Below are 24,756 nucleotides of genomic sequence, written 5' to 3' on the forward strand. Positions count from 1 at the left end.
TTTGACACCACACTCGGGCGCCGGTGTGACGCGTCGCTTCCAGGCGACGACCTAGCAACCCTTGCCCATTTATCACTGCCTCCGGGCCTATAGAGTACAACGCGTCGCTCAGTAGGGAACGCCCCAACGAAATTCTCATATTCGTTCATATTCATAGGGTATGACTAAGTTTTTATGCTGGCTGTCACAGGCCTACCACAACCCTCCTCCTTTATCCGGGCTTGGGACCGGCAGACCGGCGAAGTTAAATAATAGTTTATTACATTTTAATTTTATTTCAATAAAAATCTGCTTAACATTAAAATATTCAAAAATAGTTTTTTATTTATTAAAAATTATAAAAATCCATGGCTTCGTTTTTCATTTTTTTATAACTTTCAAGTCAAATCCGAATCTTGCATCTCTGAGTCCACGAATCATTGTGACATAGATTGAGACTTACATGATCATTCCTTTTTCTTTTCACATTCAGGTTTGAATTCAGATAAGTTATTTTCCCGTTAGATATACGTTCAGATCCAGATTAAATCCGACCGGTTTGCACTTCTTTCATGTAAAACCCTTGTTCTTTCTTCAATGAGATCCAGTATTAGCGTTTAAATTTTTTCTTATCCAAATTCCACTCCACTACATTGGATCTAGTTTGGATATAGATTTAGATACAAGCATGCAGCCCAATACTTGGATTCTGATTCTACCCTCACCTGCAGGCATGTATTCGATCCATTTGCACTTGAGGTGCAAAGGATTGGATTTGGTAGGATGTCTGATTTGAATAGGATGCTTTATATATGGATACGGATCTTAAAACAAGATTTCTACCGGATACAGTTTTATACGAATGGACTTTCCTGGATTTGAGTTCAGACTAGGATTAATATTTCTACCGGATCAAATCCAATATGTTGGCAACTATTACATGCAAAGGTCTTGTTGTCGGACCTATCTTTACTGGAGCCGGTCTACCATATTAAATCTGGACGTAAACTCAAGTCTATTCATAGGGGCTCCAATCCTGGTCCTGATTCAGGTTTGGTGCTTAATTTTCGGATTTGAATTTGGATCTACATGATCCGGACTGTACCGTACTGACAGGTGTCATAAAGTCAACCGGGCAGTCCTTCCCCGTCCCGTCCAAGCCACCGAGGAAACCCAACGGAAATTCCGGTGCCGCCTCTTCCCCCGTTCCGAGGGAGGGAAAGCCCCCCGCAGCAAACCGAGGAGTGCCGTTTCCGTTATCTTTGTGGGGTTTCTGAGGGCATTTTCGTTAAATCGACTCGCACACGTAGCGAACGGCGGTGAGGAAGAGGCAATGTTCTAAGAGAGAGAGACGTCTGAGACTTAATACAGAGAGAGAGAGAGAGAGAGAGAGAGAGAGTCCCTTGTTTGCTGCGTTTCCCTCAGAGGAGGGCGGAAGTTAAAGAAGGAAATAGAGCGTTCGCTTCTCGTGATGGCATTTCCAACCTCTCCCTCCCTCATTTAATATTTCTCTTCCTTCATAACCCTCTAACCTTCCCTCCCTCCCTCATTTCTGCTACCCCTCTCCCTCTCCTGAAGGAATCATCGTCCACTGTATTCTGCCTCCAAAGAGAGAGAGAGAGAGAGAGAGAGAGAGAGAGAGAGAGAGAGAGAGAGAGAGAGAGAGAGAGCTTTCGTCGTCGACGGTGCGACCGATCGATCTAGGCTTTCCGAGAGCTTCATTTCTAGGTACATTTTTCACTCGTCATTGTTTGCTTTCTTTCTTTCTTTCTTCCTCTTCTTATTTTCTTTTATCTTTTGTTGTTTCGGTGCTTGAGTTAATGTAGGGCAGGGTTTTTTGAGAGGAATCTCGTTCTTTTCAGGGGTTTTAGGGGTTCGATTTCGGTGTGTCCTTGGAATTTGGCTAGCATTCGAGGAGTCTAGTGTTTTTTTTTCTGTTTTTTAAGTGTATCTTTTGGTTCCGATTTGGGGTTTTGGGAAACACGATGGTGATCAGGTTTGGTTTGTAGTTTGGGTTATGTGGCGCGTAAGAGTGAAGTACAAGGTTGTGTTTTGGTCTGCTTTTTGAAATTATAGATTTTGTTGGCTTGCTTTCACGTTTCCTCTGGGCGATTTTTTTTTTACTTCTTTTCTGCCATAGCTTTCATATATTTAATTGTTGCTAACTCTTCATTTGAAATATTAGTAAGTGATGGATCTGCTTCTTACATATTAGATGTACAGCTTCAAATCTGATGCAGCATATTCAAATTTAGATATACTTTTATCTTGATTGATTGTATTTATTCATTATTTTCTTTTTGGATGATATAAATGGTATATAGGTGTTTTGGTTATTTAACTTGTTGTAGTAGTGTACCTTCCTTTAGGATTTGTTTGGTAGTTTTTTTATCCATTCACTCTTCTTATTTTGGTCATTATGATCTATTATTAGGCTGTTAATCGTATGATATGCATTAAAACCATAGTTGTGTAGTGCATGCTCTGGGTTAATTAAAAGCTACACTTTTTTTGTTTGACTTTTCGTTTATACTTTGTGGCCCGAGGATTTTCTTTTTAGTTGATCTAAAGCATGTCAAATCTTGTGATGATAGGAGTTCTAGATTTTAAAGAAATGCATAGAAGATGTTCTTTTGGGATGAAGGCGTAGTTGTTGTTGTTGTTGTTGTTTGCATAGAAGATGTTCAAGAAATAATGTGGTAGAAAACAAGTAAAGTTTAGTCTTTTGTTATTGAATCCAACATGAAGCATGTTTGCAAGTGATAAGGAACTTTCCTTTGGTGCAGTTGAAATCCAATGTACGTTTGAATGATCAGAAGATTGTGTGTTTAATTGGCAAAATTTTAGTCGGCTGAAATATGTTCTCAAATACTGAATGTAATGTTATTTCTGTCATGGAGTGGCAGAATCTTTTACCTTTTTTGTTGAAGTTCTGATTCACCTGTATCATTTTTCTTCTTCTGTTTATTTCCTTTTTTGTGAATGCAATTTATATTAGGTGAATGCCAAGTCCAAATGGAAATTTCTGGGTTTGAATGCTTGCCATATGGACCCAATAAGTTCCTCTCTCTTTTTTTTGGCTCTAGCAAGTTTTCATATGCTGGTTTCATGTGAATAATTAACCTGTTGCAGGATTTTGGTTGTAAATTTTGCCAATAATAGTGCCAGCTGCATGCCATCCAAACCTATGAAAATTCTTGTTCAATATGCTCACAGAGAGCCTGGGATCCAAAAAAGCATTGTGCCATCTTGCTGTGTTTGTCAACATGATCTACTTACCTGGAGGTTCTCTGGAGATAGGTAAGTTTGAAGCAATGCTGCTGTTTCGTGTACTGGAATAAAGTTTTTCAAGTTGCTGTTCTTGCACCAGAATAGAATTTACGGTGCTGCCTATGCACCATTTGTAGGAGATGGGTTCGGTTTCCCATATTTCTGAAATTGAAGAGTCAAATAAAGAACTGAATTCTGTTCACAATTCTAAAGAATGTAGTTCAGTATATTTAATCGCAAAAACAGGAGACAAAACTGGGAAACAGTTGATGTCAGTCATATCACGGGACTATGCAGTGGAAAGCCAAATCAATCAGCTGTTTGAAGCTCTTGATTTTCAAAGTACATCCAGGGAACTTGTCCATTGTCAACAGTCCCAAGCTTGTCCTTCATGGAAAAATACCTCAAAAAGACCGATTAGGGTAGGATTATCACAAGCATCGGGAATAGGCATTTCTGAATCAGTGACCTTGAAGCAGGCATTGAGAGGGCTATGCATCTCTCAGGCTTCAGAGCTGGCTTCTATTAAGAGGAAACCAAAACCAATAGTGCTATCTAACTTATCTGAAACTGCCACCGCTAAAAGATTGTATGGGGCAGATGTTATCCAGGCAGGTGAACCTATTCATTCCATAAATTCCAATGGATCGACTATGTTTGCAGGCAATTGTAGAACATATGCCTCTGAAATGTGTAATACAGATAAGAACTCAGGCAAAGACAGTGGGGAAGAGATCACTGTTATTCCCGACATTGGAGATTCAAATTCTTTGATTCAAGTCTCCACTTCTACAAAGGAGCCCACATTGTCCTCAGCCATACAGAAATCGAAATCTACACAAGGTTCTGCTGTTGATGCATCCTTAAAACCCATTAAGACAAAACCTCTGGATGAACTCTCGGTTCAGCCTGGACCTAGGTCATCAATGCCTAAGCTGCTCCGGCATCAAAAGCTTGTTTCTGCATCTTCTTCTTCATCTGGCAGTCCTATTATTGATTGTGAAATCAATATGGCTAAAGTTAATCCAGATACAAAAAAGATCGGTTCTAAGACCAAGAAGCATCATAGCAAGAAGGGAAAGCAAGACCCAGATTTTGCATCAAAAAGTTTGATTCCCCTAAATGGTGATGGTAATCACAGTCTCTTGGCTGCAGGCTTCTCACCTGAGAGTTCTAACAAGAGGAATGTTGGCATGGAGGCCGCCTCTCCTGGCTCCAGCACTTCAAAGGGTCATGCTGGAGTTGGTTTTAACAACTCGCCCATCAATCTGGTGGATCCTCATAAGTCTGTGAGCATTGCTAACCAGTATCAACATGGTAGTTTGAAAAAAATCGAAAATTCAAGGTCAAGAGAGAACGAAGAATGTTTTCAGAGCTCCCTGAGCAGTATTAGTGAGTATAGTAGCATCAGTGGTATCAGTGATGAGAGCAGTACAAGTATCTCTAGCTGTCATGGTAATAGACCTCATATGTCCAAAGATTCAAGATGGACAGCTATCCGCCATGTAGAGATGCATCATGGACTTCTTGCATTGAGGCATTTCAAGTTAATCAAGAGACTCGGTTGTGGAGATATTGGTAGTGTGTATCTTGCAGAGCTCATCGGTACAAGTTGCCAATTTGCTTTGAAGGTTATGGATAATGAATTCTTGGTAAACAGAAAGAAGATGCTAAGGGCTCAGACTGAAAGGGAGATTCTTCAGATGCTGGATCATCCATTCCTCCCTACGCTTTATGCTCATTTTGCCACTGACAGGCTATTGTGCTTAGTAATGGAGTACTGTCCAGGTGGAGATCTTCATGTGCTTCGGCAGAAGCAGCCAGGACAGAGTTTCCCAGAGCCAGCAGCATGGTACAAACTGTGGACAAAGTTTTCTCTTTTAGTAATTTGATCAAATCTTGTGAAGCTATCTGGCTTGTATCTTGCTAGCTAACTTCACTTTCTCATATCATACATCCAACTTCTATTAGTCAAGCTTTTATAGCGTATCTTTTACTAATCTTTGTTGTGATTGTTCTCCTAGGATCAAATTTTTGTTGTTTGTAACTTTGTAACATCTCATGCATCATGCTGATGCAGCATTACTATCAGAAGCATTTTATGCACCCTACTAGCTTTTATCTTTCAATTGAGTCGACAGAGCAGTCTCATAGGTTGCTTTAGTCAGTGTGGTTCATTGAACTGTCCAATGTTGTTATATCAGTTTTGGTCCTGAATGGATTTTCAATTTGATTCAGAGAATCAGCTGATTCAGACTAACCAAATCGAGCTGAATCAGCCATTTTTACTTTTTTAATATAAAAAATCATTAAAAATTAAATTTAGAAAATATGAAAACATTTTAAAAACATTAAAATACTAAAAATCAGCTGAGGCATGAATCAGCCCTTAGCAAATCAATTTTGGGTCAATAGGATATGAATCGCCTGATTCAGGTAGATTCGCCTCTACACTGACAACACTGGAACTGTCTGCATCAGCACGAGTCACAATTTTTTTTACTTCACTTCTTCATCTGGCATCAAATAATACTTGTGGAGATTTTTTTACTTCTTTTGTTCTTTTTGATATCATGTTATAGGTTAGGTTCCACAGGCCCTATTTCATTAATAAAATAATACTTAACTGTTCAAATTTTGCACCTTGATTTCTATAAAAAGCCTGGTACTATTTTCCCAGTTATGAATTATTTGCATGGTGACTAAGATTTGGTTCTCTTGTATGACATATGATGTGTTGCATAGTTTATAATGCAGTACCAAGATAGATTTCTTCATAGACCCAAGGGGTTAGCATAGCTGGAACGGGCCTCGGCCGTCAGACAGGCAGTCGTGGTTTGATTCCCGCGGACATTTTCCACCTTGCATAAGCCGGAGATGGTGGCTCTCTGGGGTCGAGGGGTGCGCCCGAGTTTACACCCCACTGGGGTGGTTTCCCTGTCTGTATGGGAAAAAAATATAGGTTTCTTCATGGTTCTATGTATTCATTTAATTGCAAGAGTATTATGTCTGGGCAACAGTAAAATTCTTTTTGGCTTCTGGTCTGGTGTCCGATCCAAACTGCCTGTTCTGTTGACCATAACTTGCTGAAGAGCCACTGTATTTTCTGTTATACAAGTTAAACACGTTGCTTCAATCTTTTAGCTGGACTTAGGAGCTGTTTGATGTCTAGTTAATTACGATTGAGTTGTTGCAGCAGCAGTCTCAGGCTGCGTCAAGAGTTTATTCATTGACTGGAGTTAGTTGGAGAGAGAGAGAGAGAGCAGTATTTGAAATGGGCTACAAGAAAAAAAAAATCTTTCTAGGTGTTCGTACCACGTCTTTGATAATTTCAATTTTGATGCAATAGTGCATGGCCTAAGCTGTCTTAATCTTCACTTTTATTCATGCATAATTCGTCTTTTAATATTTTTTCACGTATGATATATAATTGTTTTTTTACACAGGTTCTACGCTGCAGAGGTCCTCCTTGCTTTGGAATACCTGCACATGCTTGGTGTGATATACCGAGACCTGAAACCAGAAAACGTTCTTGTTAGAGAAGATGGGCACATTATGCTATCTGATTTTGACCTCTCACTCCGTTGTGCTGTAAATCCTACCCTTATAGAGTCATCTTCGACGAGCTTTGAGAGTGCAAAGCTTTCTGAATCCTGCCCTGAGCCCAGATGCATTGATCCACTATGTCTGGAGCCAACGTGGGTCCAGGTACCATGCTTCACACCAAAGTTCATGCCCATGGCAGCGAGATCTCGGAGGACAAGAGCTGATGCCTCGATTCATGCTAGTCCACTTCCGCAACTCGTGGTAGAGCCCACAAGTGCGAGATCAAACTCATTTGTGGGAACACACGAGTACCTGGCACCGGAAATTATCAGAGGTGATGGGCATGGCAGTGCTGTCGATTGGTGGACATTTGGGATCTTCCTCTACGAGCTTTTCTATGGAAGGACACCCTTCAAAGGAGCTGGCAACCAGGAGACCTTGGCCAATGCGGTTGCCCAGAGCTTGAAGTTCCCAGAAACTCCAGCTGTCAGTTTTCACGCTAGGGACCTAATCAGAGGGTTGCTATCAAAGGAACCTGAGAACCGGTTGGGGTACCTCCGAGGGGCGGCCGAGATCAAGAACCACCCTTTTTTCGAGGGCTTGAATTGGGCGCTGATCCGGTGCTCAACTCCACCTGAAATATTGAAGGCCACCCAGGTTGCGATCCCTATGGTGACCTCGCAAAAAAAGGATGAGAAAAAGTGTTTAGAGTTGAAGACCACGGGAGAGCAGTTGGAGTTTGAGGTGTTCTAACCTGATCAACCTCAAACGACATTCGCTGTATCCGTTTTGTTGTCATCTGTATGTATATGTGAATGTGGCTAAAAGCTTTAATGTTGTGAATAATATGATGCATTTGTTTTCATAGAAAGACACCTTCCACATCTTACCCTCTGCAGTGAGAGAGACAGTGAGAGAGAGCCTTCTCGATTATTTGTCTCATATTGTGATCACTGTGTTGCTATTAAAATTATGAAGACGTAAAGGCCACGTTTGTGCCACGCAAAAGGTTGGGTTTTTGCTTAACGCAAATGTCAGCTCCTCTTTCTTTAGTGACGCTTCCCATGGGTAAGGGGTCCTTATTGTTTACTTCTTAAGGGGACTTCGTGCACCACTTTCTGCGCTAGACAAGCGCCGCCCCAATAAAAAAAAGGTGCATCTTTCGGGATCTCAGTAACTTGCCAAGGCCTTAAGAGTAATGAGGATGTCATAAAATGCTCTAGTATTCCAGATCTGGCCATTATCTTTAGGCGGATCCCCAAGTGGTCGTCCATCTCTTCCATTTGCATTTGCTTATTTAGGGGAAGGGCCGAATTCAAAGAAGCACAGTATCCAACTTAGATTTTTTTTAGACAGAGAAAGTTAGGGTTAGGCAGACCCCAAATAGTTATACAACCATACCATTTGGGGTTCGAACTTGCAACGTCCCAACACAAGGTGACATGCATGGATATGAAAAGAAGTATAAATATCGTCATAGATTATACGTTTGCTAACGAGTACCGCGTCTTCAGAATCGTAACCTTCCTATGACATATAAACTACTAATACATTTTTTCCCAAAGCGAGTTTGCCACCAACCGTAGTCGCACCATCTGCCAAAATTTTACCCCTTTTTAAGGTATTTACCCTGATGAACCTGAGGTTTTTTATGCATCCAAGTATTTTTGTTGGAACACTGATACATAAGCAATGGAATGCTTACAGTGTTTTCATTACCTGATAAAACGATCATTTCAATAGTTTGTTGAGCTTCTTGTGGATCAATGTCACTACCCTTCTTGCATCATTTACTAATACGGTGATTTCATTATTGCCAGCAAACCCCCTCCATCAGAGCTATCGTTAACCATTGGTCATCGAGGAGTATTCTTAAAATACCAATATCCACAGTTGTGGCAACAGGGGGGTGTGGTTTGGTAATACGCCTATTTGGCTACTACCATATTCACTTTTTTTGGGTTTTTATTGAATAGAGAAATAGATTTGATTGTACATCTTTTTGATATATATATATATATATATATATATATATATATATATATATATATATATATATATATATATATATATATATATATATAAAGGATCATCTATATAATTCAAATCAAAGTAATTTGATGTCCGACTCGATCCTATATGACATGACCGATTGATAAAAATACTCAAGCACTCTATCTTTGTCATATATTATACTAAATAAATATCATATTCATGGAATACAATTCACTTTCAAGATGCCTTGATGGTGAAATGGTAAACACACGAGACTCAAAATCTCGTGCTAAAAAGCATGAAGGTTCGAGTCCTTTTCAAGGCATAATATTGAGAATACTTATCGATACATACGGTTCAAAAAGTAAAAAAAAAAATCAATGTGTCAATTTCAGACCTATTCCTTTTTAGGCATTTTCTTGACAAAGGGCTTTGTTTTCATTTGCATTTTTCACAAAAAATGAGTTTCTTTTGACTCTTTTTAAGAACAAACAACAATAGTGTTTTGGATTCAGTCAAAAATTTTAGTGATGCCACGATTGCCCATGGTAACAGCTGTATATATAACATAACCCAATGGATACCGAAAGATTTGATTCGGACCAGGCATACTATAAGTAACTATTATCGATAAATAGTAAGGTCATTGCACACCCAAGTTTTATAACTTTGCGTCTGCTGTCCCGATCATGATTTTTTTACCCCCAAAGATAATAAATCAGTTGATTGAAAGGAGGGGAGAGATAGATCTGGAAAGCAAGTGGTAGCCAAAGAAGGGATCGGTTGCTCCTTATCAGTTATTTCATAAATTTAATCTGATTGATAAGGCACAAGATAATTCGGGTGATGGACCTGAAAGAGGAGGAGCATGCCAAATATTCGCTTGGGATCATGTCTTCTTAAGTCTATTCTGATGTACAATGTGATTTCAATAGTAATTTTCCATTTTAACTGAAAAATGTTTGGGTTACCATAAGTGATCAAAGGGTGGTAACTCATATCACGGGGAGAAACTTTGCATAGAGTTTCATTATAATTAATGGGTGGCAACCAGATTTTTTATGAGCAAATTGAAACATCCTAGTAGCCAGAGGAAAAGAAAGCAAAAGTGACTCTTGTAATAGCGGCGGTGAGCAAATTTTCGGTATCCATTGGGTTATGTTATATATACATTTATTTTCATTTTTTTCTTTATTTATTTCGAGAAACAATCAATTCACGTTCCTTCTTTTTCAATTGATTATTTTCCGTATGTTGAAGCTACGTTCAATCATTCCATATGAAATTGCAGCTGGCATGCTTGGGCGAGGATCAGCAGCAGCTTAGACTCTTCAAATTGTTACATTCCAAGCTCATAGCTCCTATTCATGAAAAAAAAAACATACGTGGTCAGTTTGTCAGCTTGGACCTATGTTTGTTTTATTGCTTACATATATAAGTTTAAGCACATTTTAAGAAAAGAAGATTAGTGAACAGTGGTGATGACGGTGACAGTAGATGGTGGCAATGATGATGGTGATAATGGTGGTGGTGATAATATTGTTGACGGCAATAGTAGTGATGGATGCATATATAGTTGTAAAGGTCATTGATTCGAACCAAAGTTGGTAATGGTGTAAAAACCGAGATTCTTCCTCGATATTTGAAATGAATAAATTTTTATGTCTATCTATGACTTGAGTGCAAATTTTTTATTTTTCAAAAATTCTTGATTTTCTTAAAATTGTTAAATTTCTCGAATTTCTTGATTTCGAATATTTTGAAATTCAGTCTTAAGTTATGAAGAACACCATAAGAATAATTGTAAAATTCAAAATATGTAGACTAAACAAAAAATTAAATGATTTAGATATTTTTAAACTTTGAATATTGGATTTGGATCTAAATCCTAGCATTCAGATATAATATAAATTTAGATTAATAAAATGAATTGAGTTAATTTAAAAAGTTAATTAAATCCAATACCAATGGACTCGACCCTCATATGAGACATCCTATATAGACCCCATTTGGATGCAAGAGTTCTTGTAGTTTGAATCTCAAATTCATTTGGTTTTAATTAGAAATTAATTAAGATTTTATTTAAAAAATTAGAATTCTTAATTAATTAATTTATTAATTAAGTAATTAAGAAATCAAATAGAGTGGGACGTCCACCTCTTAAAACATTAGATAATTTAACTAATTGTTAGTGTTAGTATGGTGAAAAAGTCAAAATAAGAGGAGTCCTAATTAACTAAAAGTTTTAAAGAAAATATATATAATAAATAAATAAGGAAAGAAAGCTAGAGAGAGTTGGTAAGTGCTTTAAACTAAGACTTTTTCCCTCCCACATGTTTTTGGAGGAGAGAATTTTATTCAATTTAGAAACTTAGTTAACGAAGGAACCTAGGTGAGAGAAAGGACTATATAAACCCCTTCTCACACGCCCCTCTCATTCTCACCTTTTATATATTTTTTTCATCTCTATCTTTCCTCTCTTCTTCTTCTTTTTTTATTTTTACTACAAGAAAAATGGCCATTAGCGACGAAAGTTTACGATGGATTTTTTCCATCGCAACTTTGCGGAGGATTAACGAGAGAAACAAATCCATTGCTAAAATCTGTAATAATTATGAAAATAACGACGAAAAAACTTCCATCGCCAAATCCGTCGCTAATTAGCGACGTCAGGTTTTTGTCACAATACCCGCAACATTTAGCGACAGAGGTTTTTTCATCACTACATAGCAACGACATTAGCGACGAAAATATTCTGTCGCTAATTGAATTTGCGACGGAGTTGCAACAGAAGTAGGTCGTCGCCAAATTCGTCACTAAGTTTCCCGTAAATCCCTAATCAGAACCCTTCTTTCTATTTCCTGTTTCGTCTCTCCCGCCCGACGCACTACTCGGCTCGCCGCCCGTCGCTCCCCAGTCCGCCGCCCGTCCCTCCCCCGACCCATCGCCACCCGTTCTGCCACCCGTCCCTCCCCTGGTCCATCACCCCTCGTTCCGCTGCCTGTCCCTCCCCTGGCCCATCACCCCCCGTTCTGCCGCCTGTCCTTCCCCCGGCGCATCGCCCCCTGTTCCGCCGCCCGCCCACCGCCCGACGTCTCCCAGGTAAGTGGGTCATTTTTTTTTCCGGCAGGGGGTCGCCCCCCCTGCCTCATTCTTTTTTTCTGGCAGAAGGGACGCCTGCCTCATTTTTTTTTTAGCAGAGGGTTGCCCCTACCTCATTTTTTATTTCCGACAGGGAGGGGTTGCTGTTATCGTCGCAAAATTTTTCCTGTCTTCCCTTCCTTGCGGAAGAGAGAGGGAAATGCTTTCGCGATTCAAACTTGACCGGATTTTGGAAATTGTTTTGAAATACTCGCCTCCGTTTTTTTTTTTATTGCGGGAAAATCCATGGGATGGGGATCGACCTGTCGGTACGAGGTTCAACCGTTCCTGCCGCCTTTAACAGGGGTAATCGAACCAAGGACCAAAATTGTGCTTGACTTAGTTAAATCATCGAAGTTATGTTCTATCCTATATGCACAGAGAATTCAGGCATGTGCTATGAGACTTTGGAAAATGCAGCTTGGGAAAACATGATGTATGCTTGGAAAATATTTGGAGTTGAAAAGAATTTCTCAGGAAAAAGATGAAAGTCAATTTCTCAGGAAAACTCATGTGAAAGAGGTTTTTGAAATCATGAGAAAGTTCATAAAGATTTGAGAAGATCATGAAAGGATGAAAATCCTGAGAAAATGGCAAGAAATTCTTGAGAAAAGATGAATATTTGAAAAAGGGGAACATTTCTTAGGAAAGCTTGGACTTTGAGAATTTTCTTAGGAAAATGATGGAAAATTTATAGGAAAACTCTTTGGAGAAGGAAATTCAAAACTTGGGAAATCGAAATCCTGGGAATCTTAGCCTTACTTGGAAATCGATTTTGATCTTTAAGGAAGATTGAAAAATTCTTTTTGAAAATCTTAAGAAAATAACATTTCCAAGGAAAAACGAGGGAAACTTTGATCTTGGAAATCCAACTTATAAGTTTCTTGAGAGACTAGTTTCCATGGAAAACTGTGAACACTTGACTTGGGAAAACCGATTTTGGAAAATACTCATAGTTTCTTGAGAAATCGATTTCTTTGAGAATGAAGTTTTCTTAAGAAAATCATGGGAAAACCAAGGATTTTATGATGCAAATGATATGAATGTATGAATGCACTTTGAAAGATTTTCTAAGAAATTTGTTGGAAAAATGTGTATTAAGTCAAAATAAATCCTTCACATATCCTGACTGTGGCCATGAATATGTTCAGAGTTTAATTGATTTAATGCACAATACTTTGAAAATATTAGAAATATGATGTGCATTTTAAGATAGCCTAAGAGTGTAGGCTCAATGTGACTAGTAGAAAGATGATGGATCTGGGTCTCGTCCATATTTTGACTAGGGCCGTAAATATGGATTCCACCGAGTTCATCAACTCCCTAAGAGTTGGTGCACGTGCCATTTGTGATCATCCATAGTGCTTTTGAAATAAAATGCATGCATCACATAAACAGGATATTGCATAAATTCAAACTATATGATATGCATCCTAGTCTAAGCAGAAAATTAAATCTCTTATTCCAAATTTTACATTATTACATCACTAAATAAATGAAATAAATGGAAATTGCAGACTTCAGCTCCTTCTTTTGAATGTCTCTGCCAAACTTGAAATAAGGTTAGCTCAAATATGTGGGTTTTTCCAAGTTTTTCCAATAATATTGTGAAATTATTTGATTTAATTGGATATAAACCCTATTCTCATGCTTCCTTGATATTTGAAATGATGTAAATGCAGGAAATTCAGTGGAAAATAGTTTGAAATTCGAAATGGTGGTCAAAATGACCAAAATACCCTTAACTATAAAGTTATACCTTTAAAATCAGGGTTTTTTGAAGGAAAAATTGGTAAAATTGAGATTTTGAAATTCAAATTGAATCAAATGATGATGAAATGCAGTATGACATGCTTCTAAACACATTAGGACTGTAAAATCAGAATTTGACATTTTGCAATTTATCCAAAATAACGAATTTCGCTTGTTTTTCACTTGGATCCGGGTCCTGCGGGACCCTGTTTTGGTATTATGGCTAATCCGAACCTCAAATGGATTCCAAATTACACCAAATTCGGTATGAAGCATCTACTTACTCTGATAAACAGCCTAGAATTCTAAAAATCACGAAATGATATGATTTAAATGCTAAAATTTAAATAAAGTCCTAAAATGGTGGATTCTGCCTATGGATCCGAACCAAATGCACTGCTTAACATGATAATGCAAAATTTACACCATGAAAACTTCTGATATTTTGCAGACTGTTAAAGGACCCGAAATGGAACATTTTTGGTTTTTACAGCATCGGGATTTGAGCCATGGTGAGTTCGGTAACATGGATTTGGTTCTGACGGAGGTAAACATCGACCTAATCTAACATAAAATGCTAAATAAATAGCAAAAAGCCATGGAAATTTCTGATATTTAACATAGATACTTACGACACCCACAGGGACAACTTTTATGTTCATGACTTAAGCATTTGATTAACATAAACACAGATAAAAATATAAATTTGTCTGCCTAAATCAATAGGACAGACAAATGTGACAAAATAGAGGACTGACAAGAAAAATCCGAAACAGGTATCACAGCTGTTCTAAAAATCACAGGCTTCCATATTCAAACAAAGGACATGTCGGACATAACTTTCACTTTTTACAGTTTTGGATTTGGAGCAACACACAAAGAGAACATATCGACCCAAGTCGATCCAAAGTCTCAAAGGCCCAAATCAGGCTCTGACACGTGTCCCAAACTCTCAGATTTTTTTCAGACATAAAAAAAAATCCGAAAAATCGGATAAAATCAGGGTAACAACTAGACATTCTCCCGAGTTCCTAACATCTTTCGGATCGAAAATCGGATCTCCCATGAGGGAGATCTCGATTTTACAAGTCGGAAAATGATTTTCAAAACGCATCCCGGGTAACAAAACCCGACTTGCCATTTTGAATGTTTACCACAGTAAACAAATTCAAATGCCTCCGAATTTTTGACAAAATTCTAGGGACACCTAAGGGCGCATTCCTTGATTTTTGTGGGATTTTTAATAAAACATAAATGCATAAAATGACGTGTGGATTGACTGACAAAAATAGAGACCTACTGAAAATGAGCAGAATTGAAATAAATGCTAAATTAATCCTAATTAATTCATGAAAACGTGCTAAATGAATGAAATAAAATGCAAATTAAACCTAGATAAATGCATGAATGCTAAAAATCATCAAGGAATCATAATCATGTATTTTTATATATGTCGTTTTATGAGAATAGCTCAATCCATCTCTCGGATGAGCTCTTTCTTCAAACGACTCCCGAATCGAATTATGAGATCAAATGAAGAGGAAAAGAGGTGCACCTTGCTTCGTTAGGCAGCGTTGAAGCTCTTGAGAGAGACAGCTATCACGAGCTTCGTTCGTCCTTCACTTCGAGCTTCGAATGATTCACCAAGATCGATCCACCATGCCTTCTTCACTGAGCCAAAGGGGGCGTGAATTCCAAAGTGCAAAAATCGGATTTTCAGGAAGGCTAGGTCGAATTTCCAAGTTCACAAGAGCTAAAAAAAATGGTCTCCTTATGCTGGGCGTGGAAACTTGTTTTTATAGATTTTTTGAAAAAATTTGAATTTCAAACAGGCTCAATCTGAGCCCTCCATGTGGCGCCATCTCCGGGGTGCTATTTTGATTTTTGAGAAAATAAAAAATGAGATTTTTGTGGGTGAGACACCTCAGCTGGATTTGAAATTTTTCAAAATTTGGTTTGCTTGATTTTCTCTGCAGGAAGCTCCCAGATGGCGCCACCTCAGAGGGTGATCTCTTGGAATTCGAAATTCAAACTTGCTTTTTGTAGGGAGTCCTCAGGTGGCGCCACCTCATGGTGGGCTACTTTTATTAAAAATAAAATAAAAAATAAAAATGAAGCCAAGTGGGAGCTCTGGAATGACGCCACCTCAAAAGGTGTTTGACACATGTCAGAAGAACAGAGCAGTGGGCTCAGAAGGTGCCACCTCAGAGGAGTTTGAATTCTACTTTTTCTGATGAAAGGAGATCTGGACATGTGGCAGTCCAGGATGGTTCCATACCTGACAAGTGTCAGCCTGCTGGAGGAGGTTCTTCAGATGGCGCCACCTTAGAGGGGGATTTGAATTTTAAATGAAGGCTGGCCCTGGAGGAATGGAGGGTGGCCATGTGGCGCCACCTCAGGGTGGCTCCTACAATGCCATGTGGCAAGAGGGAGGAAAAAGAGGGAAAGGGACACGTGGCACCATCTCACACAAAATAGAAAAGGTGAAGTTCAGGATTTTCGCCACCTAGCCTTGAGTTTGAATATTTGAATTCTAGCTTTCTCTGAAGGAGGTAGAAAATGACATGTGTCCTCTACTTTTTCTAAGAAGAGCAGAGAATGACATGTGTCAGTCTGCTTTTTCTGAGAAGATCAGAGAATGACACATGGCATTTGCTTTTTCTGAGGAAATGAGAGATTGACATGTGTCCTCTGCAGGAGACACTTTCCAAATGGCGCCACCTTAGAAGAGACAAGCCTACTTTTCTGGAGGAAGCTAGGAGTGACACGTGTCTCCTACTTTTCTGAGAAAGGTAGGGAGAGACATGTGTCAGGCTACTTTTTCTGAAGGAGGGAGAGGTTGACATGTGTCCTCTGCAGGAGACACACTTTAAGTGGCGCCACCTCAGTGGAGACAAGCCTCCACTTTTTCTAGACAGGACAACCTATGACACTTGGCATCTTATGTTGTTCTTTGAAATGACACATGGCGCATGATAGGATACTAACACATGGCAGATAAATGGGATGACATGTGGCGGCTTCTTAAGGTAGCCCCACACTGACACTTGGCATGGAAATGGGAGGAGAGAGAAAAGACAAGTGGCGCCGATCCAGGGGACAAGGCTCCTATATTTTTGGGTTTTCAAAATTCAAAATTTTCAAAAGAAAAGCTTGTGTGACACCACCTCAGTGTGGGTCCCACATTGTTTCTTTATTGAAATAAGGATAAAACAACAACTTCTTTTTGGAATTTTCATAAAATCTGGATTGATTGGTAAAACTGGAAATTTTGGAAAGAGTTGGCCCCTGTAGGGCGATTTTTGTAAAAGAATGATAGTTGAATAGCTGACAAAAGGCAACATCTGAGTTGAAATTTATTGAAAATTATCCAGATTGTTTTCCTGAGGAAATATTTTGAAATTCAGAGCCCTGGGGGTAAAATGCGAAGAATTGATAATTTTGAAGACCCAGGATTTTGAAATCACTTTTGAAAAGAGTTGAAATTCAAATCTGGATTGAATATTTTGAAATCAAGAGTTTTGGACATCGAAATGACATGCTGTGCAGTGCAGTGATATGAAATGCTCATGCAATGATATGCAATGCCATGTCTTATGCAATAGAATCTTGAAACAAGACTTGGAGATGCCTGTCTTCTGTCAGGAATAAAATTTTGAACATCTGAGATAAAAATAAAGAAATTTTGAGAGTTGCAGATGAAATTTAGACTTTTGCAAGGTTCAGGCTCAGAAAATGACCATTTTGCCCTCCAGCGAATTCAAAGGCTGAATGATGATGCTTGGTGGAAATGATGGAGAGGTAAGTGAAAATTTGGGGTGTTTACAGATGCCCCTCTTTGCTACTAAGCCGGCTCGTGGCCGAGCTTAGTGGCAAAGAAAAACACACCAAATTTGGGCTATATATAAAAAAATGCCCCGGTTAGAAGGATCTGACTGGGTGTGAGGAAATTAGCCCGAGGAAGATTGTAGATATGAAGTGAAGAATGAAGAGAGAAGACTCACTCTGTGAGAGTGAAATTCAGGTTTTTATGCCCTTAACCTGGATGGGACAAAAATACCTCGCATGGAACAAAGCTCAGGTTTTGACCCTTGACCTGATTGGGGAATGAAATATCTCATCGAAATGAGACTCAGGTTTGTACCCTTAACCTGATCGGGCGAAAAAATGAAATACCTCTTTGGATGAGGCTCAAGTTTGTACCCTTATCCTGATCGGGCGGAAAATGGAATACCTCTTTGATCGAGGCTCAGGTTTGTACCCTTATCCTGATCGGGCGGAAAATGGAATACCTCTTTGAATGAGGCTCAGATTTGTACCCTTATCCTGATCAGGCGAAAAATGAATGGAATCCTCGAAGGAAGAGACCATGATGGAACCTTCGGATTTTGCACAGTAAATCCGACAGGGGTTTTGCAAAAGGAAGGAAAATGGGGTCCCTAAAGCTTGAAAAGGGATTGATTTTTGGCGTCTCATCGCTGAGACTAAAATCAGCTTTTGAAATTGCTTTTACGGGAAATGATTGGTGGTTCGACCTCGAACTGAAATGGGACTGTCTATGGTGGGACAGTGGGGACACAGGGAAGTGTGCAATCTGAGAGTTCATGCTCTCAAAGAAGGGAAGGAATCAAGTCCTTAGAAGGGATTTAAAATTGGTGTCTGGATGTATCAAAGACGGACATCAAGCTCTCACTTCACGTCAGGATAGCTGGAAAATATTGTCAAAATGTTGGAAATTCTGCTGTTGATTCAAATTTTTTTGAAAATGTTGCACATTGTTGCAAAGATATTCCTTCTTTTCTACCTAAAGCATTACCTCCAAACAAGGTTTACTTCGTAGAATCGAGATTGGAAACCCAAATTACTTGCAATTGCCCTTCTTCAAGGGAGCTATCAATTTCCTGGATATGAACAGGGAAGAGAATTTTGATATTGTGAAAGCAATTGATGAAAGAGTATTGATAGTAGAATTGCGCAAGATTAAAGAGGATTCTTGATAGATTTGGCAGTTTGATATCCTGAGAGCTTCTCTCTTGATAATCTTTCAGCGCTCTTTTGACCCTCTAGTGTTTTGGCTACATTCTCCTTCATTTTGGAGATGTTCTGACTTTTTCTCTCTTTCTTTTTCCTCTCTTGCTCTCTTTTGGGAAGGGTACGTCACAAACTCCTTCAGCTTGGAGATGTTTCGATCCTTCTTGGACGATGGGTTTGGAGATCTTTGGATGACAACTGAAATTAAATATCTTTTAGGGATTGTCGAGAGGTTCATCGCATCTGCCTTCATCTCGACAGTGCTTTGGACTTTCCCTGGAAGGATCTGTCACAAACTCCGTCATCTTGGAGATGTTTCGATTTTTCTTTGGCCCCGGGGGTCTACTCGCCTAATTCGCCTTCATCTTGACGACAGGTGAGAGATCTCTTTTGCGGATACTTAATTGCAGCTTAGGTGATTCTGAGGAGACAGGGCTTGGGTAAATGCTCTCTTTTCTAGCACTCAGGATATTTTCACTGCCTCGTCTTTGCAAGAATAGTCTTTAAAGATGTGCCATTGACTGTGATCAATATCAATCATTTATGGCTTTTTACTAACATTGAATCTTCTTTTCTGGCCATATCGAGGATTTATCCTTCATCCTTTTGGTTGGCCAATAGAAAGAATTTGACGTTTGAATCTCTTTTCGCAAAAGCTTTGCTCTTTTGGAAGTACTGCTGAAGGTAAATTGATTAGTGCAATAAAGATTCTGAAATCAACAAATAATTTGACAAATTGACAAAATTTTCTTGAAATCCTTGGTGAAAGTGAGTATTTGAAGTTCGGCTCAACACATCCGTTACGAAAATTCTCCTCTCTTTTTCCCCAAAAAGAGAGACTCAGGCTTAGCCCTTACCTGAATGGGAAATGGGAAATACTCCTCTCTTTCCTGAAGAGGAGGTGTTTGCAAAACGAACTTTCGAAGAGAAATTGAGCTTTCGTCAAAGCTCCCTAATATTAGGCTTCTCTTATGGAAAGGGGGCCGATAATAGTGAGGTCTGAAAATTGGGTCATGAAAGGAATGAGTCCATCACACTCTCCCTGCAAAGAGGGTCTTTCATGACGACAATGGCCTAGTATGAAATTGGGGGGGTCACAAGAAAAGCGAGTCTCCGTCGAGCCTCTCCCTTTGAAAGGGTTCCTCGTGTGAAATTGGAAATTGTTTTGCAAACGGTTCACAAAGACGCGAGTCCCTTCAAACTCTCCCTGAAAAGGGGCTAAGTGAACGAGTTGGATAGCATGCGAAAAGAACGAGCTCCCTCGAACTCTCCCTAAAAAGGGTCTCTCGCAAGAGAAAATGATTGGAATTGGATATTGAGATTGATTGACCCAAAGGTCGAAATTGGAAATTAGAAAATTGGTTGTTGGAAATTGAATGACCCGAAGGTCGAAATTGGATGACCTAACGGTCGAATTTGAGAATTGGTTGACCAAAAGGTCAGAATTGTGAATTGAGTGACCCGAAGGTCGAAATTTGGAAATTGGGTGACCCGAAGGTCGAAAATTTGGAGATTGATTGACCCGAGGGTCGAAAATTGGTTGACCCGAAGGTCGAAAATTTGGCAATTGGTAATTGAAATTGAGAATTGGAAATTGGGTGACCCCAGAGGTCGGAATTGGAGAATTGCATGATTTGAATATTTAAATTGAAATTTGGAGGGCAAAATATCAAATTTTGAGTAATTGACATACCCTGATGATCGAAATGGCTTGAAGCAATCAAAGGAGAATGATGAGTTCGAGTCAGAGCTCGAATAAAATACAGAGATCACGAGTCAGAACCCGGATCAACAAAAGAAAATGAAGAGCTCTAATCAGAGCTCGAATGATGTAACGAAATCACGAGTCGGAACCCGAATCAACAGAGAAAAGTAAAGAGCTCGAATCTGAGCTCGAAAGAGTAGAGAAATCTCGAGTCGGAACCCGGATCAACAAAAGATAATGAAGAGCTCGAATCTGAGCTCAAATAAATAGAGAGATCTCGAGTCGGAACCCGGATCAACAAAAGAAAAGAGCTCGAATATGAGATCGAATGAGTAAAGAGATCTCGAGTCGGAACCCAAATCAAAAAATAAAAAATGAAGAGCTCGAGTTAGAGTTCGAATGATGAGATCTCGAGTCGGAACCCGGATCAACAGAAGAAAATGATTTGAATAAAACCCGAGTCGGAACTCGGTTTTCTGAAAAATTAGGATTTTGAAAATGTACCAGTTTGAATACTGGATTTTGAAATAATACTAGTTCGAGCGCTGGATTTTGGTTCAGTATTGGTGATGACCTTTCAATTTTGAATCATTAGGAATTGTGATGAGACTGTTTGTTGAAATCCCAATACTGACCGGATTTTTGTTAATGCAGTTGAATGCAAATGAATATGAATTGATGCGTATGAATGCACAAGTGCGTGAAATGAGACATTTGTTTATCCTGCCTGCATACAGAACAAAATTTTAAAATGCCCCAGTGTAACTGGGAAAAAAAAGTTGGATCGTTATTTGAAGGAAATAGGAAGGATTACAAGAGGAGAATAAATGTTTCAAGTATAAAACTTTTTCAAGTGTCGAGCATTAATAGGATCTGGCAATTCTACCCCATCGGCATTGATGAGCCGATATGAGTTGCGGGGTAATGCTTCTTTGACGACATAGGGGCCTTCCCAATTTGGCGACCATTTGCCGCCGGGACGATGCTTGAGATAAGATGTGGATTGAAGTACTAAATCATTGACTTTGAATCTTCTTTCGATGATAGACTTCGCATATTGCCTGGCTACTCTCTGGCGATAGGATTGAGCATGCTCTGCTGCTTTTAGCCTTCTCTCGTCGAGTAAGTCTAGCTGCACTAGTCGCTGCTGCTGGTATTGATCAAGAGGTAATTGCAGAAGTGAAGCAAATTTCAAAGCGGGCTTCTGAACATGTAGCGGCAATACTACTTCTGTTCCATAGACCAGTTCTGATGGGGTAGCATTCGTGGGAGTGCGAATGGTGGTCCGGTAGGCCCATAGTGAATCATGGATCTTCTCATGCCAGTCACGGCCTGTTTCCACAGTTCGCTCCAAGATACGAATTAGAATCTTGTTCGTGGCCTCTGCCTGACCATTCCCTTGAGGATAATATGGAGCAAAAAAATGGTGATAGATCTTGAATTTTGAGCAGAATGTCTTCATCTTTTCATTCTAGAAATGACTGCCATTGTCTGACACAATGTCATGTGGGATGCCGAAACGGCAAAGGATGTTCTTGTGAATAAACGAGACCACGTGTCGGCCTTCTACTGTGCGGAGACTGATGGCTTCTACCCACTTGGTGAAATATTCTGTTGCGGCAAGGAAGTATTTGTGGCCATTTGAAGCTGAAGGAGTGATGGGACCTACGACATCGAAGGCCCACATGGAGAACGGCCACGGAGAAACAACAGATTGTAAATATGTTGCCGGAGCATGGATGGAAGGTGCGTGTATCTGACATTGCACACACTTCTTCACATAATGATAACAGTCTTGTTGCATAGTCTTCCAGTAGTAACCTGCTCTGATGATTTGCTTGACAAGGGTTTGGTAGCTAACGTGGCCACCACAGATGCCTTCGTGTGCTTCTCGCATGACTTCTTTGGCTTCGTCTTCGTCTAAACATCTAGAATACTCTGAACTGAATCCTCGACGATAGAGGACATTGGCCAAAATGAAGTATCGAGTAGACATACGCTGTATTGCTCGCTGCTCTTTCTTTGAGAGTTCTGGAGGAAATTCACCAGTTTCTATGAAAGTTTTGATATTGTAATACCAAGGCTTCTTCTTTTGCTCAGCCTGGTTTACTTGCTCCGCCGGAAGGAAAGCAGGTTGGTTAAGTCTGCCAATTTCGAAGGAGCGACAAGATTCTCTGTTTCTGAATGCCATAATGGAGCCTAAACTGGCTAGGCTATCGGCTACTTGATTAAAATCCCTCTTGATATAGAAGAGCTGAAATTCTTCAAAATTGCTGACAAGCGCTGAAACAATTTTCTGATAGGGAAATAACTTCTGATCTTTGACCTGCCATTCAGCTCGAACTTGATTAACAACGAGTAATGAGTCGCCATAGGCATGCACTCTCTTAACATTGAAGTCTAGTAGAATCTTTAGACCTTGAATCAGGGCTTCATATTCAGCCATATTGTGGGTACATTGAAAATCTAACTTGAGAGAAAATGGAATCATCTCCTTATCAGGAGTGATTAATAAAATTCCGATGCCTATTCCGGCCATGTTCTTAGAACCATCGAAAAATAAATTCCAGACTAGAAATTGCAAATCTGCTCATCAGGGAAGTCATCTTCGGCTTTCACCTCTTCTGCCAAAGGAAAGTCTGCCAATTGATCTGCAATTGCTTGGCCTTTGATTGATTGTTGCGAGACATATTCTAGGTCGTACTGCATCAGTAAGACTTGTCATTTGACGACTCGTCCGCTGAGAAAAGGTTGCTCCAAGATGTATTTGAGAGGATTGAGTTTAGACAAGATTTTAGCTTCAGATGCTAGCAGGTAGTGTCTTAGCTTCTGACACATCCATACCAGAGCTAGGCAGGTCTTCTCTATTTGAGAGTATCTCTTTTCATAATCAATGAAAGTCTTACTCACGTAATAAATGGCATGCTCTATCAAGCTACCTTCTTTGTATTGCGCCAAGAATCCGCCGCATGCGACTTGATTGACTGAGATGTATAGCAAAAGAGGTTTTCCCAATTCTGGAGGCTTCAGGATTGGAGGATTGAGAAGATACTTCTTGATTCTATCGAACGATTGCTGACACTCTGGTCCCCATTCAAACTTCACTCCTTTTCTGAGCAAGTGATTGAAAGGTTCGCATCTCATCGCCAAGTTGGAAATAAATCGCCGGATTGATTGCATACGTCCCTAAAGGCTACACAGTTCTTTGAGATTCTTTGGGGGTGGCATATCAATGATAGCCTTTGCTTTGGCTGGGTCGATTTCAATCCCCTTTTTGCTGACCAGAAAACCCAACAATTTGCCTGATTCGACTCCAAAGACACATTTTTGTGGGTTAAGCCTTAACTTATAAAGGAAGAGTCGCTTAAAGACTTGATCAAGCGCTTTGAGGTGATCTTCTCCCTCTTTAGATTTCACGAGGATATCGTCAACATACGCATCCATGATTTTGCGCATCTGATCGTGAAGATAACGACCATTGCTCGTTGATATGTTGCTCCAGCATTCTTGAGCCCAAAAGGCATAACTGTATAACAAAAAGTGCCCCAAGGCGTAGTGAAGGAAGTTTTTGATTGGTCGCGGGCGGCCAACTTAATCTGATTGTAGCCGGAATATCCATCCATGAAAGAGAACATAGCATGTCCTGCCGTGCTATCGACTAGAAGATCGATGCTTGGAAGTGGATAGTCATCCTTCGGAGTTGCCTTATTGAGGTCTCTGAAGTCTATGCAGATCCTTACTTTGCCGCTTTTCTTTGGGACAACGACGATATTGGCTAACCAATCCGGGTAGTCAATAGCTCGGATAAATCCTGCTTTGAGCAAATCTTCAAGTCCTTCTTTGACTTGTTGTTCTATTCTGGGATCCATTTTTCTCAGCTTCTGCTTGACTGGCTTAGCATCCGGCTTCAAGACGAGTCGGTGTTCGACCAATTTGGGGTCTAAGCCCGGCATGTCTTCATATGTCCATGCGAACACTTCTTCATGCCGCTTGAGAAAATCTGTAAGCCTTTTCTTTTCTTCCAGACTCAGACTGGTTCCGATCAGGAGAATTTTGGGATCTTCCTCTGAACCGATATTGACATCTTCAGTTGGATCTTGTACTAGAGGAGATGGTTCATCTTGCTTCTGAACAACGGCGAACTCTGGTAATTCCTGAAGAGACTGATCGTATTCTGCACAATCATCTGACTGCTTTGCAATCTTATCATTTCTGGTGCTTGCTTTGATTTTGTGAATTGCTGTCGACTTCTGAAAGGCCTTGGGATTGAGAACGAGCTTCTTGATTGTCCGAGAAGTCATTCTGAAATTTTGGAGAAGAAATCTGGTTCAGATAAA

At 39.7% G+C, this 24,756-nt stretch overlaps 1 protein-coding gene and 1 non-coding gene across 2 annotated transcripts; both read left to right on the forward strand.

The window, feature by feature from the left end:
- The first annotated feature begins 1,136 nt into the window (after window positions 1-1,136).
- On the forward strand, window positions 1,137-7,678 carry LOC149816892 (serine/threonine-protein kinase KIPK1-like). The gene is made up of 3 exons (XM_089986844.1): window positions 1,137-1,707; window positions 3,112-5,101; window positions 6,696-7,678. The coding sequence occupies exons 2-3, from the start codon at window positions 3,390-3,392 to the stop codon at window positions 7,546-7,548; spliced, it is 2,565 nt and encodes an 854-aa protein (XP_089842970.1). The 5' UTR covers window positions 1,137-1,707; window positions 3,112-3,389; the 3' UTR covers window positions 7,549-7,678.
- A 1,356-nt stretch (window positions 7,679-9,034) lies between these two features.
- Window positions 9,035-9,115, forward strand: TRNAL-CAA (transfer RNA leucine (anticodon CAA)). Its single transcript has one exon. It is a non-coding gene; the product is annotated as a tRNA-Leu (tRNA).
- Window positions 9,116-24,756: the final 15,641 nt, after the last annotated feature.

This window comes from Nuphar pumila, chromosome 14 (genome assembly GCF_984573655.1).
Source record: "Nuphar pumila chromosome 14, dmNupPumi1.hap1.1, whole genome shotgun sequence".
NCBI lineage: Eukaryota > Viridiplantae > Streptophyta > Magnoliopsida > Nymphaeales > Nymphaeaceae > Nuphar > Nuphar pumila.